The sequence below is a fragment of the Tarenaya hassleriana genome, unplaced genomic scaffold (assembly GCF_000463585.1).
Source record: "Tarenaya hassleriana unplaced genomic scaffold, ASM46358v1 Cleome4, whole genome shotgun sequence".
NCBI lineage: Eukaryota > Viridiplantae > Streptophyta > Magnoliopsida > Brassicales > Cleomaceae > Tarenaya > Tarenaya hassleriana.
In genome coordinates, this window is record NW_010966881.1 from 5345769 (window position 1) to 5359298 (window position 13530).

The 13530-nt window shown below is 38.4% G+C and overlaps 5 protein-coding genes across 10 annotated transcripts in view; 4 read left to right on the forward strand and 1 right to left on the reverse strand.

Annotated features, from left to right (window-relative positions):
• Nucleotides 1–366: 366 nt before the first annotated feature.
• On the forward strand, nucleotides 367–3672 carry LOC104824195 (protein SHI RELATED SEQUENCE 6). Of its 3 annotated transcripts, none has more exons than XM_010556184.1 (3): nucleotides 367–1064; nucleotides 1564–1794; nucleotides 3448–3672. In XM_010556184.1, exons 1-2 carry the CDS (start codon nucleotides 680–682, stop codon nucleotides 1776–1778), a joined length of 600 nt encoding a protein of 199 aa, XP_010554486.1. In that variant the 5' UTR covers nucleotides 367–679; the 3' UTR covers nucleotides 1779–1794; nucleotides 3448–3672. The 3 variants fall into 3 exon arrangements, with proteins under 3 accessions (XP_010554486.1, XP_010554484.1, XP_010554483.1); XM_010556182.1 differs by lacking the exon at nucleotides 3448–3672 and adding an exon at nucleotides 2989–3415; XM_010556181.2 differs by lacking the exon at nucleotides 3448–3672 and having other exon boundaries at nucleotides 368–1064; nucleotides 1564–1972.
• A 999-nt stretch (nucleotides 3673–4671) lies between these two features.
• On the forward strand, nucleotides 4672–6259 carry LOC104824196 (trihelix transcription factor ASIL2). Its single transcript, XM_010556185.2, has 2 exons — nucleotides 4672–5375; nucleotides 5681–6259. The coding sequence occupies exons 1-2, from the start codon at nucleotides 4803–4805 to the stop codon at nucleotides 6095–6097; spliced, it is 990 nt and encodes a 329-aa protein (XP_010554487.1). The 5' UTR covers nucleotides 4672–4802; the 3' UTR covers nucleotides 6098–6259.
• Nucleotides 6260–6923: 664 nt separating this feature from the next.
• Nucleotides 6924–9329, forward strand: LOC104824198 (peptidyl-prolyl cis-trans isomerase CYP22). The gene is made up of 7 exons (XM_010556187.2): nucleotides 6924–7264; nucleotides 7342–7365; nucleotides 7805–7892; nucleotides 8012–8104; nucleotides 8365–8397; nucleotides 8687–8743; nucleotides 9035–9329. The coding sequence occupies exons 1-7, from the start codon at nucleotides 7065–7067 to the stop codon at nucleotides 9143–9145; spliced, it is 606 nt and encodes a 201-aa protein (XP_010554489.1). The 5' UTR covers nucleotides 6924–7064; the 3' UTR covers nucleotides 9146–9329.
• An 82-nt stretch (nucleotides 9330–9411) lies between these two features.
• LOC104824197 (SAC3 family protein C) lies at nucleotides 9412–13087 on the forward strand. 2 transcript variants are annotated; one of them, XM_010556186.1, is made up of 8 exons: nucleotides 9412–9827; nucleotides 10353–10453; nucleotides 10898–11119; nucleotides 11619–11837; nucleotides 11938–12023; nucleotides 12172–12268; nucleotides 12584–12676; nucleotides 12775–13087. In XM_010556186.1, exons 1-8 carry the CDS (start codon nucleotides 9578–9580, stop codon nucleotides 12931–12933), a joined length of 1227 nt encoding a protein of 408 aa, XP_010554488.1. In that variant the 5' UTR covers nucleotides 9412–9577; the 3' UTR covers nucleotides 12934–13087. The 2 variants fall into 2 exon arrangements, with proteins under 2 accessions (XP_010554488.1, XP_019059317.1); XM_019203772.1 differs by having other exon boundaries at nucleotides 12584–12680; nucleotides 12768–12933.
• A 126-nt stretch (nucleotides 13088–13213) lies between these two features.
• The window catches only part of LOC104824199, a 3357-nt gene continuing 3040 nt past the window's right edge, over nucleotides 13214–13530 (reverse strand). For 2 of the 3 annotated variants that reach the window (XM_010556188.2, XM_010556190.2), the window contains one exon: nucleotides 13214–13523. In XM_010556188.2, the coding sequence (XP_010554490.1) occupies nucleotides 13446–13523 (78 nt within the window). In that variant the 3' untranslated portion in view covers nucleotides 13214–13445. The remainder of the gene's footprint in view (nucleotides 13524–13530) is intronic. The other variant, XM_010556189.2, reaches the window with a different exon arrangement.

Consider the following 13530-nt stretch of genomic DNA (forward strand, 5'->3'; position numbering starts at 1 on the left):
ATTCATTGGATCTTGATAAATAGAATCATATAAAAATCAATCAATTTAATAAAAACTGTTTCTCTTTTTGGAGAATGAGTGTTTGGATACAACATTTCTTGGGAGGCCTAAGCCACAGAGTAGAGTGGTATCCTAGCCACCCAATTCGTAGGTTCCATTAAAAGATATTATAGGTGTTTGACTCTAACCCTATACCCTATTTCCCTCTTTCTATTTCTCCTATTGCTTATTACATAAAAATATAATTTAACAACATTACCCCACCACTTGAGATATAATTGTTATTAGCAGGTCCATGTGACCCACATATAATAAATACTCATTATTTCCTCAATCTCTTTATTTGAAAACATCCCTATTCTTTTGCTCTTTTAAACTCCGGTTGATACGTACGCGTAGCTTAGCTACTCCTCTCTCTGTCTCTCATTGATGAAATCTCACACCCTATCCTACCTCTAAGTTCTAACACCTACAATATAGCCTCTGTATATACACACACCATATATATACACACTGTTGGTTGTATATTACTGTGACTGTGGCCAACCCAACTTCCTCCGAGTCATGGCCGCTGCAACAATCAGCCGCCGCCGCCGCCTTCGTCTCCGGCCGCAACGACACCGTTTCAATCCCACTTGACCACTCCTCCGCCGCTTCCGCTTCTGCCACCGCGATCTCCATGTTGAGGTTCCGCAACTTAATGCTCATATCATCACCGCCGCCGCAGCCGCCGTCGACAGATTCCCTATCGGAAAATCTGGAGAACGATTTGTCGGGCGCGGAAGAGAAAGTGTGCGGAGACTGCGGAAACAGAGCAAAGAAAGAGTGCGCCTTTGGGAGGTGCAGGACATGCTGTAAGAGCAGAGGGTATGACTGTGCCACTCACGTGAAGAGCACGTGGGTTCCGGCGTCTCAGCGTCGTGATCGGAAATTCACCGTCGCCGGAGCTGTCTCCGGAAGTGGGCCGTCGTGTCCTGGGAGTAAGAAGCAGAGAACAGAGGTTTCAGAACAGAACAATGCTGCGAAAGCGCCATTGGGTCTTCAGACAAGTTCTTCTCATCAAGGTAATGCCTTTGTGTCTCTCTTTCAATCTGTGACACGAAAGTTTGATTCTTTCTCTTCATTTCGACGTGCTGATTCGATGAATCAGTTAAATTTCATAGAGTTTGGTTCGAATTGACTGGTTAGAGGGTTCGTTTGTGGGAAAGCTTAATAAAGGAAGAGACTTTTTAGGGTTTAGGATCATAATGCTTCTTGGAGTTTATATCACAATTACAATAAGGCTTTTAATCCCCCCAACCCTGTTGATTGATTCTCTTTCGTGTTCCGTGATTTGTTATCTGGATTCAAGACGAGAATTTGTCACCTGGGTTTGCATTTTCCTGCTTCAATTGCCAATTTCAACCTAAATCTGAACCACTTTGGAACTTTCTCCTTCACGATCTCCATCTGATAACGACCAAAATTTGCCCTAATCCTAAACAAACCCAGAATGCCGACACAACCAGAGGTTGAGTGGATTAGTTTCCTGCATGTTTATGAATGACGGCAATGTATATGCAGGCTTCAAGGAGGCATTGCCGGGAAAAGTTCAAGCGCCTGCAGTATTCAGACGCATAAGGGTAACCGCCATTACCAACGGCGAAGCAGAGGTCGCTTACCAAGCTACTGTCACCATAAGCGGCCATGTCTTCAAGGGCTTTCTTTACAACTATGGCGGCGTTGATCAAAACAATCCACTTCCACGTGCTTCCTCCAAACTGCCTACAGAAAATTAACCCAAAAAAAAAAATGGTGAGAAAATTCTCCCTTTCGATTGCTCTTCATGATATAAACGTATTTGTACATAGACGGTTCGCTACTAAGTATAATAGTAAATCTGGTGGGAAAAAAAGGTAAAAATAAATATTGTTTAGAAGACAACATACTATCTACTCCCTCTCAGTTTCAAAATATTCTTAGTTTTAAATTATTTTCTATGTTTCAAAATATTTATAATTTTACATTTTCAAGATATTTTTTTATAATAGTTTCCAATTTTATCCTTACCAAATTCCAATACATTATTAATGATTACATTGTTTTTATCATCAAATAAAGGTATATATGACTTTTGATCTATTTTCTTAAAAAATATGAAACAATCTAAAACAACAAATATATATAGTAAATTTTCTCCTAATGAAAAAATTAGTGGCTATATTTTTAGTTGATTATATAGCGTTATTGGGCTATATATTGAGTCGGGTTATATCAATAGGTCTAAGATTTTCGTCGGATTCCGAATCCTCAATGTTTGGAATTTTTTTTAATGTTTGTCTAGAATAAACTTACATTTTAAATCTATAAATATTTTCTTTTAATGTTTGGATTTTTTTTTAAAATTTAAATCTTAGAATTTATCGGACAAAAAAAGATTATAAAAGATATTACCATTTTAAAAACATGTCTTGATTATTTTATAAATTTTACAACTAATTTAAATACGACATAATATATTTTTATTTTAGTATAAAAATTTTATATCCAATAAAAAAGGTATTATTAATAAATTGTTTAAAATCATCATCTCATGTAAATAAATAAATTATGATATCTATCTAGTGTGAATATAATAATAGAATGAGATTTAGATTATATTAGAGATTTTTATGATAAGTTAGACATTTTTCTCATAAAATCGTTGTTATATCATAAAATCGTTATTAATATGTACCCATATTTAGATATTATAGTTAAAAATCACAATGTATTATCTTCCAATAATCCATACTAAAAACTGTATAAAAAAATCAGATTTTGAATTTTTGAAATATCAGCTTTCAGATATAAAAAAAACTGATTTTAAAAGTGAATATATAGTTTTGCCTATTTGCACGTCCAATAATGTATACTAAAAACAGTAAAAAGAACTCGGATTTTTAAATTTTGCGATGTCAACTTTTTACTTTTAGTTGTGTTTTATTTATTTACTTGTGAATTTGAAAGGGGGAAAACCGAATATGGGACTTTGCCCTCACCCCCACATGTGAAAAAGGAAGATGCAAATTGTAATTGGTGACGGACAGAGCAAAGCATTTTAGCATCTCTCTCTCAAACAATGCTTGACATCAACGCTAATAGCCGAAGTCCCTCGTCCACTCAAACGAAGGAAAATTATATATACGTATGTATATATATATATATATAATCTTATGTATAATAACAAGGTTGAAGAAAGGAAAATGACATTCATTTTTATATTCGATTATTGTTTTTTTTTTATATAAGATTTGGTCCAACAAGGTTTGAACCCGGGTTAGAAGCATTTTTTGTAACTCAACCACTAGACCACTCTATTTAGGTTAATTATTGTTATTATGTTTGGATATTTGTATTTTGTTTGTTTGATTGAATTAAGTTATTTTAAGTATTACTAATATTTATTTTTATTTTTGTCTAAATTAGGATGTGCAGGAAGATCCCAAATACGTGAAAAAAAAAAATAAGCAATGTAAATTTTCATTTGGTATCATCGGCGGCAAATGTATAACAAAGTTATGCAATCTCATGAACAAAAAGGATAAGACCGGCGAAAAATATTAGATATTTCGTTTACACAAATGTTATAATTGGGAATATCATCACCAATTGATTAAGAGATCTACCATAATATTAATATCCACTTTGATCGTACGATTTTTTTTCCACTTTGTACATTATTGTGCATTTTAATTATTTTAAAAATATTATTTACGATTAGGTTGTAAAATCTAATAAAGTTGTATCATACGTTCTATTATGGCGTAAATAAAATATTCAATAATTAATATTAGTTGTCTTTTGTCTATTTAGGAATAATTTAGGGAAACTAGTGTTATTTTAAGCATATAATATGCATGATGTATTTGTGTTACCAATCTCTGATAAACCAAAAAAAAAAAAAGAAATTCACCTTTAAAATGAAAAAAAATTATGACAACTAAATCAAATTAATTAAATAAAAATATTTCTTCGATAATTTAGGATCATAAGAAAAGGTACAGTTCAATACAAATAACATATCTCACTTTTTTATTAACACATAATGCATATATAATTGACTAAAAGCAATATTAAAAGTCACTCTTTTCTTGGGCATATTAATTCAACATTAGATATAACATAAAGTACATATAAATGAAATTATGAACGGATTTGTAAATGAATAAATTAAGAAAAGATATACAAATGATTAATGGAAGGCAAAAATAAAAGTTTAGAATGAGTGAGAGGTAGCTATCGGGTTGAACCTTTTTTTGAAAAACAAAAGGCAAACCCATCCCCCATGGCCATGGTTGCCCACTTTCCTCCTCTCTCAAAAACCATTATCTGTAGTAGTGCTCCCACTCATTCTATCCTCCTTTTCCATGTTCCTATTTCTCGAGATTCTTTCTTGTATTTCCATGCCATTTCAATTATTTGTATCTTTTACCTAACCGTATGGTTTAATGGTATTAGGTAAATATTATATCTAGTTATTTCATGTGACGTTTTGAATAAAAATGAAGATATGAAACCGAATGAATACAATTTAAATCCGAATCATATACAAAATAAGCCTAATCTAAAGATGATTTCTCCATCCGTGGTTCAAACCGGTAACAAAACTTTCACTAATTGTTCTCTAATTTGAAAAAAGACAACAAGTGACCTAACTCGAATGTACGATTTTGAAGACAGTGGGAACTCTCCCTTCATGTCTCCTTGACTCTCGTTTAAGTCCTCGGCGGTCTTGGTCTCTCTCTCTCTCTCTCTCTCACGGTTTCATTACATGAGGAGAAATGAACGGAGAAGCTAACCAAGAAAAACCTCCTCTTCTCCTACCCGCCGCCACCGCCGCCGCAGTCTCCGGCGCCGGAGACAGGCTAAAGCGCGACGAGTGGAGCGAAGGAGCAGTCTCGAGCTTGCTGGAGGCCTACGAAGCCAAATGGGTTCTCAGAAACAGAGCGAAGCTCAAGGGTCAAGACTGGGAAGACGTCGCCAGGCACGTGTCCTCACGCGCCAACCAGACCAAGTCCCCCAAGACTCAGACTCAGTGCAAGAACAAGATCGAGTCCATGAAGAAACGCTACCGTTCCGAATCCGCCGCCGCAGAAGGCTCCTCCTGGCCTCTCTACCCTCGTCTCGATCATCTCCTCCGTGGAAACGCCGCCGTGCCGCCGCCGCCGCCGCCACCGCCGCAGCAGCAACCGCAGGTTGTTCAGCCTCTGAATAGTACAGCTCCGTTGCTGCTCCTGGAGCCGTCTCCGTCGCCATCTCCGGCGAGGGCTCAGCCGCCACCGCCGCAACTCCCGGTGCCTCCAGAGACTATTCAGATGTCTAACGGGTCGAACGGCATCGGCCGAATTGCCAAGGTCCGGTCCTTGCTCTGTTTCTAACCAGTAGAATACCGATCTCGTTCAATTTATATGGAAATTAACAATCTGTGTTCTTCAAATTTCTGAAACCCAACTCGGATATTGTCCTAATTAGTTTGAAAATCGCACGAGTACTGACTGGTCGAATGGTCAATGTCCGATACCCATGTTCTGTACCTAATCTGTAGAACAACCATTGCTCTGTTTTCTTGCGATCCATCCATGTGAGAAATTAACAATTTTTCCCTCAAATTTGAGAAACCCATCTCGGAATTTGTGGAAATAACTTCGAAAAATCGCAGGAAGACGGAGTGAAGCCGAAATTCTCCGAGCAATCACCGGAAACAGCAATGGAGATGGAGACAGACAGTAGCACACCAGCGATGTACAGAGACAGCAGCAACAACGACAACAACAACAACGCGAAGATGAAGCCGAGGAAGGCGAAATCAAAGAAAAGGCCAAAGGAAGAGAAGGAGATAGCGGGAAGCATAAGGTGGTTAGGTAAGGTAGTGATGAGATCGGAGAGAGCGAGAATGGAGACGATGAAAGAGATCGAGAAGATGAGAGCCGAGGCTGAGACGAAGAGAGGAGAGATCGATCTGAAGCGTACGGAGATTATCGCAAATACCCAACTGGAGATCGCCAAGATCTTCGCCGTTGCTGCTTCCGGGCACAGCAAAGGTATTGATTCCTCGTTGAGGATCGGCAGAAACTGAGTTCTTCTTCTAACTCTTTTGCCCTGTTCCTTTTTTTCGGTACATAAAACTTTGATCTGATCAATAATCATTCCTCTGTTGCTCCATTTGCTTCGATCGAACTGGTGAAAACTGGGATTTTGGGGTTCAAAGTGTTTGATCTTGAGCATCATGATTCTGGAATTGCTTGTTAACAACTTGGATTTTTTTTTTTCGAAATGTCTGAATATGTGTTGTGAATCTCCCGATTGATCACATCTTCTTACTATCTCGCAACATAAAGTAGACCATAAAACCAAACAGGGGCCTCAAGCTAAGTCTTGTCGGTATAATGCCCAATTTAAACAAAAGAACTCCAAGCATTAACCGTTTTTCATTTGAATTTAAAAGGATAAATTTTCCGATGCCGGAGTGAAAAGAAGGAGAAGGACGTCTCAGTTGACTCCTATAGTATTCTATTCTAATTCAGTATAATTTTTTTAATGAAAACCGAATAAATCGATAGCAAACCAAATAATTTGATAAATAACCAAAAACCTAATTTCCCTCCTATATAAATATATTCGTAAATATAAAGTTTACGTTATTTTTTTTACTTGTATAATACAATAGTTTCAGACAGAATCGACTCTAAAACCAAAACCAGATTGAACCGAACTAATTAACATTCGATTTTAATTTGATACAACTTTTATAAAATTGAATAAACCGTTACTAGAACCGACCTAAACCAGAAACAAGTGTAAACCAAACTGAGATATTCATAACTCCACGAATTGGACAAAAAAAAGAAAAGGAGCCCACGACAGTTCCAAAGCCCAGAAGACAGTCTCAGTTTCTGGTTTTGTGTTTGTTTTTTCCGTAATTCGGGAAGGAGGAGAAAAAAGAGAACCCGAGAAAGAAAAGCGAAGAAACGACCGCCAGAAAGCATAAATCACAGCAGAGGAAGTGTCCAGAAGTTCCGGGGTAACCACCGAGGACTGTACCGATGGCTACCGGCGGAGGAAACGTCATCGCGGCGGCTCCGGTCGGCAGTGGAGGCGGAGGAAATGTGGAGTGGCATGTCCGACCACCAAACCCTAAAAACCCTGTTGTGTTCTTCGATGTCTCCATCGGTGGCATTCCCGCCGGTCGGATCAAGATGGAGCTCTTCGCCGACATTGCTCCGAAGACTGCTGAGAACTTCAGGTCCTGTCTCACACTTCTCTCTCTCTCTCTCGTGACGAAGCTGATTCTAATATTCTTGTTTTCTTTGGATTTTTCAGGCAGTTCTGCACTGGTGAATACAGGTATGGAATTTTTTCCTCCTTAAAGTTTTGATAGATTCTTTGCCTTCGTTGTTGCTTCTTAGTAGCAAAAGGGCTTATATGAATCTGGATTTCATCTAAATTTCTTATGCAGTTTAGGTTTGTAGATGTTAAATTCATGCAATTCTTGGAATTTGATGCATCAGTGTGATGATGAATCTGGTTATTACTATGGATTCATCTTTACACAACAAATAGATTGTTTCTCTGATCAGGTTACTTGCGTATCCTTTTACAACGACAGATCAAGGGCCATTTTTTTTGCCAACTTTGTCAGTGTTTAATGTTTCAAAAACAGAGCAGAAAACTTTTGTCCTTAAGCTTCTGCTTGCTAGTTATGGAAGCGAAAATTTCTACATTTTGGAGCAAATGCATGACTCTTTTCTATTTTTCGTCTTCATTGGTTCTGGTGGACGTGCAGAAAGGCTGGGAAGCCTCTTGGTTACAAAGAATGTCAGTTTCATAGAGTAATCAAGGATTTTATGATTCAAGGTGGTGACTTTATTAAGGTCGGTGCTCGTTACATGTACTGAAGCTTTGCTTCTTGTTCTACAGTCATAACTGAGTTTTCAAATCGGAACCGGCCTTCTCTTCTTACTATGGTACCTTCTTTCTTTAAATTCTGCAGAATGATGGTAGCGGATGCATGTCCATTTACGGCCACAAGTTCGACGATGAAAACTTTATAGCCAAACACACTGGGCCAGGACTGCTATCTTTGGTATGCATTCAGATTAAGCTTCTTTTTTTAACCTTGAATATGTTTTATGAGGTTAAGTACACATTGGCGTATTTCTGTTCCAGTCTTCCAGACATTAAAATGGTTGAAGCTGATGAATTCTCTTCTCAGTTTGTTTTTATTCATATGGTTTATGTGTTTTGTTAGAGGGACTAGCGATTTCCTTTCAATAGTTACTAAATCCGATATGGTGCTCATGACTTTGATCTCCCAATAACCTATATTTCCTTCTATTGTTGTAGGCAAACAGTGGGCCGAACACAAATGGGTGCCAGGTAATATCAGTTTCGGCTTTTACGTTATTGTTTTGATTGTTCGATTGCATATATCAAAGAAACAGGCTAAAGATTACACGAATGTAGTTCTTCAGTATCTGAGAATTCTATGGCCATAAAAACTTGTTCAAGGGCTTGTAGATGTAACTTTGTTTACTGGCTGGATGATCCTTCTCGCATTCGTTTGTGGTTGAAACTTGCGAGTTTGTGAGTATATGATGATGATCCCCTCCCCCCGGCAAGTCTTAGTTATGCTTAAAATCAGCTGTTTTTTCTTTGTACCCTGCAGTTCTTCATCACCTGTGCAAAATGCGACTGGCTTGACAATAAACATGTTGTCTTCGGGGTATGCTCCTTTCATATACAGACGTACATATTGATCTTTTCCGTGGAATAATTTTCCGTAGCATGACCAAAGGGTCTACCGTAGTTTTTAATCTCGGTCTGTGGACGAAACAGATCAATGCCGTGCATTAAACCAGAATACGTAATCCTCATGCACGTTATTAATCTCGGTCTTCATCAATCCGTAAAACTCATTTACATTAAACGGGTTATTTTTCCTTCTGAGTAAAACACGATTCGCCCTGTGTTGCTACTAACTGATTTTACGACCCTTTGTTTGTAATCTGTCCAGAGAGTGCTTGGGGACGGTCTTCTGGTGATGCGGAAGATCGAGAACGTGGCCACGGGACCCAACAACCGTCCTAAGCTTGCCTGTGTGATCACCGAGTGCGGCGAGATGTGAAATTTTACGACGGTTCGCCGGATAATTTTCTCTTCGGACAAGACAGGGGTTCGTCGAGTTCGGAGTGTTTATGCTACGAGAGGGACTTGTAGAAACTATTTACTTGAGTTAAATACACATATATGACTAATTTATATAAGTTAGAGGTTTTAATGACTAATTTAAAGTATATTGTTTAATTTTAGTAAGCGATGGACTTTAGGATTTCATTTGGATTTTTGTCCATAGACTTAATTTCGAAATATCACCCACCCCTTGTTTGATTTAATTGAGGGCAAAAATGACAATTCTGATTCATCAACGCTAATCAGGATTTCTGACAAATGGAATCTAACCTTTTGGTGTATCTTTGCAATTCGCCCTCCCTTAAATTTTGGAAATTAGCCGTCGATCCTTCGCCGCCTTCGAGTTGCTGCTCCTAGAGTCCAGGAGATGGATGCTCGCAAATTGCCTTCTTCTTCCTCTCCATATAGGGATCCGGCGAGGTTCAGGCCTCGCCGGGGCTCCGGTAATCCGCCGGGTTACTCGAGGATCCGAAGTGGCGCCGCCGCTAGTAATTTCAGCCGGAGAAGAGTTGATCCACGACACAAACCAAAGAATGAAGAATACAAAGTAGATACTCATGGAGAAGATCCGGCCGACGTCTCCTTCATCGTCGGCACTTGCCCTGACATGTGTCCAGGTGATCCTACCTTGCTTCATCGTGTTCGGGAACCATGAAATGAGCGATTAGTTGTCATTTCGACCTGAAATTTTGTAACTGCGCCTGAAACTGCATGGAATCTAGTGCTGGGTTCTGTTGATTTATGCCGAATCTGGAATCCCTGATTCTTTTGATTTTGTTTCTAAAAGGGGAAGTATTATGTGACTGTATATATTCATGTTTCCGGAAAAATTCTTGTTTGTAAATTTCTGTCATTCCGGTGATGACTTCAAAATGGCGGGCATTCGTTTACAGGGACGAGAGATGAATTCTCGGGTTACCATCTGCTTTGATTTAGTTTAGAGCTTCAAGGTCTTGAATGATATTGATATAATATGCTTTCTTCACTAGTTGTTTATAGGATCTCGACATTCTGATAGTTGTCTCTAATAACGTGAAGTGATGAAGATGAGTGATAAAAATTTACTAGCTGCAGAAGGATGTATTCAAATCCAGCTGATGTAATTTGAACTTTCTTGTGTTTGCACCTTTCGTTATTGACAGAGCGGGAACGAGCCAACAGAGAACGCCTGCGGGACTTGGCTGTGTTTGAAAGGCTGAATGGAAACCCTGTGAAAACATCCAAAGATCTAGCTGTCAAAAAGGTGGGTTTGACATACTTGAGATTCACACACACACACACACATATATTTTTGTGTCTAGCAAACTGTTAAAATCTCTTCTTGGGATTCAACTTATGGTTTTGGATTCTTTGTTGCTTGATCTTGTGAATTTGAATCAGTTTTGCTGATATTTTTGCTCCAGTGGTCTATGAGCTTTGAGTGCCATGGGGCATAGAAGTTGAGTTATGGCTTACCAAACTTGTGGCTCAAAGAGATTTCATACTCTGTGCCATTTCTTTGCAAATACACATGGTCAGGCTTTTTACAGAGCAGAAAAGGTGGTTTAAATTTGTTTGTAAAGCTTCAAGATGAATTACCGATATTAGTTAAGAGGGAAAGCCCTACTGGCTAAAATGGGATAGATTTTATTTAAGCTTTAGCTTTGTGATCCGTACCTAAAGCAGTTATAGTACACAATCTTGCTAGTTTTGCAGAACCCTTTCAGCTATGGATGTGGAAGCTTCAGATATACGGCCACTCTCAGTATTAGAAGAAACCTTAATACACCTGCTAAACTTGCTAGATTCCAGGGAGCACCCTTTCGAAGTGGTTCATGATTTCATCTTCGATAGGACAAGGTCCATCAGGCAGGATCTTAGCATGCAGAATATAGCCAATGAAAGAGCGATCTACCTTTATGAGAAGATGGTATGAGTCCACATTTATCTTCCTTATCCTTTTAAATTTAATACATGAAATAGTCTGGAGCTGTTTATCCTTTGCTTTTGAAATTTCATCAATTGGATTTCAATGTCAGTTGTATGTGTGTTTCAGATTCCTTATTACTATTAAAGCACAATCGGTGACTAAAGCATCAATCTTATCATTGTTATGTTCTGAGTATGACCATAAGCTCTAGCTGAACAGTTATGCGGCACAACATTAATTTAAGAATGCAGCAAAGATTAGCATTTCCTATATATGTTCTTCACTCTAACATGAGCACAGCAATCTTGTAGTAATAATGTAATATCCCCTTTGTTTAGTTTTTCTTCTTCCTCCTCTTATTTGTGTTTCCTGAGCAATATCCACACAGTCGATAATTGTTCTCCTAATGATACCCTGTTTGTCCATCCTGCTGTTTAGTGGTTTCGATAAAGGCTGAAGCGATTTGTTTTTTCTGACTTACAAATATCCTAACTTACAGGTCAAATTTCATGTGACATCTCACCACAGGCTCCGGAGATGTAGTGGTTCAAGCATTTCTTCGATGCAGCACTTGAACATGGAGCAACTAGTGAAAGCTCTTACCTCCTTATATAATCTGTACGATGCAAATAGGAAAACAGATTACATTTACGAGAATGAAGCCGAGTACCGCTCTCTCTACGTGCTTCTTCATCTTGATCCCGGCAGCCGATCTATGGTTGTACTTGTGTTTCCTAAACTGTTGTTAATGGGAGTTTTATGTCATCATTTACAACTGGCGTTGACTAAATCTGAAGCATCGGCATTTTGATCTGCAGGGGGAGCCCCTGTCTTTGTGGTTTCGTAATCTGACGTTTGCTTTAGTGAAATCCAAAGAAATATGTTTTGCACGGAAGATTTTAAGGTAAAAATCTCTGATTTCAGAATTTCCTGCTTATGCATGATTTATTATTGACTACAAATAGGGAATTTAACTTAGCATTGCTTGTGTAGTTTTGTATAAAGGAAGGATGAAAACACTGTTTTTTCCCTCGTTTTCTGTATTTTGGCAGATTGTTCCGGATGGGTAATTACAAGGATTTCTTGTGTACAATAGTTTCCGAGGCAACATACTTGCAGTTATGTGTCATGGAGCATTATATTGATGAGGTAACCTTTGCAATATATTTTTATAGCTATGCACTTATCTGGGATGATTTTACTCCAAAGCATGCCCAACTGTTAAAATGCTGTACGGCTTTGGTGTCATGTGAAAAATGAGTGACTATGAAAAGGATAAAATATACATGTGCGGGAAATAGAAAAATAGAAGGGGAATCACACGAAAAATGTTCCTCAAGTACAAGAGTGTGTGTCTAACGGTTAAAATTGCCTCTCGATTCACGGCGGTGCAATGTGTTCATTTACGGCTATCTGTCGGTTGGGTTAATGGTACCTTTTTTTTTTGTTATGTAATGGTGAAAGATGAGATCCTCGGCCGTGCAATACATAAACAGTGTAGGCTACAAGCTTCAACCCTATCCTCTCCTTCGGCTATCCGAGCTCTTGATGATGAAGGTATAACCAGAGCTATTCCCCATGACTTTTCATTATCATTCCTTTTGTTTCGTGGATTCCGAAATTTTAAATTTACGAGGGATCTCTAAAAATACCAGGAGTCGGACGTTGAATCTTTATGCAATGCGTGTGGTCTCGAGACATCTATTGACGCTGACGGGGTGAAGGTGTTGCCCGCGAAGCAAGCAACGTTCTGTCGTCCAAAGGATGTATCTGTTGGGCATAAATTGATCGGATTTGAACGGACCGAGAGGTAATCGTAAGGGGTTTTTTTTTGTTGTTTCTTGGTTCTCTGTGTTCGCAATCCTTCGCTTCGGAAATCTCCCACTTATGGCTCGTGGTTGTGCTTATAAAGATAAAACCTTTGTCTCTTATTATATCTACAAGCAATATTCTGCTGTTTCATTTCAAGACAAGCTCATCTGACCGTGCTTGCTTTCGTTGCGGTAAACAAAAGAGTTGGATTTCTGTCGTTGAATCACAAAATCAAATTACAAAACTATTTGTAATAAGTTCAGAACCTGAGATGAAGCAAAATGATTGTATCTTTAAAGTTGGTCGCAATCCCTATAATCAAAGTGAATACATTTTTTTTACAATATCTTTAAGCTGAGTTGCGAACCAAAGTAAACAACGAACTCCTGTGAGTAATTATAATATCATTTTAAAATCAAACATACTATAAAAATTAAATATAACTTTTTTTAATTGAAAAATGAGTCTAGCCCTCTGATTCCATGGAGGAGAAGCGAGAGAAAGAGAAGAGATTTCAGGCCCATAACAGCGTCACGGCAAGAAATAGCATCACAGCGAAGCCGAGACACACACCTACAATCGCCATGAAAGCCTGAAAA

What these genes read in the sequence shown, in the direction of transcription:
- LOC104824195 (XM_010556184.1), top strand. Translation starts at nt 680, where the DNA reads ATGTTGAGGTTCCGCAACTTAATGCTCATATCATCACCGCCGCCGCAG. An exon ending in GACAAGTTCTTCTCATCAAG is followed by an intron (nt 1,065 to 1,563) that starts GTAATGCCTTTG and finishes ATGTATATGCAG; the next exon opens with GCTTCAAGGAGGCATTGCCG.
- LOC104824196 (XM_010556185.2), top strand. Translation starts at nt 4,803, where the DNA reads ATGAACGGAGAAGCTAACCAAGAAAAACCTCCTCTTCTCCTACCCGCC. An exon ending in GCATCGGCCGAATTGCCAAG is followed by an intron (nt 5,376 to 5,680) that starts GTCCGGTCCTTG and finishes GAAAAATCGCAG; the next exon opens with GAAGACGGAGTGAAGCCGAA.
- LOC104824198 (XM_010556187.2), top strand. Translation starts at nt 7,065, where the DNA reads ATGGCTACCGGCGGAGGAAACGTCATCGCGGCGGCTCCGGTCGGCAGT. An exon ending in AAGGTGGTGACTTTATTAAG is followed by an intron (nt 7,893 to 8,011) that starts GTCGGTGCTCGT and finishes TAAATTCTGCAG; the next exon opens with AATGATGGTAGCGGATGCAT. An exon ending in ATAAACATGTTGTCTTCGGG is followed by an intron (nt 8,744 to 9,034) that starts GTATGCTCCTTT and finishes TAATCTGTCCAG; the next exon opens with AGAGTGCTTGGGGACGGTCT.
- LOC104824197 (XM_010556186.1), top strand. Translation starts at nt 9,578, where the DNA reads ATGGATGCTCGCAAATTGCCTTCTTCTTCCTCTCCATATAGGGATCCG. An exon ending in TTGCCCTGACATGTGTCCAG is followed by an intron (nt 9,828 to 10,352) that starts GTGATCCTACCT and finishes CGTTATTGACAG; the next exon opens with AGCGGGAACGAGCCAACAGA. An exon ending in TTTGCACGGAAGATTTTAAG is followed by an intron (nt 12,024 to 12,171) that starts GTAAAAATCTCT and finishes GTATTTTGGCAG; the next exon opens with ATTGTTCCGGATGGGTAATT.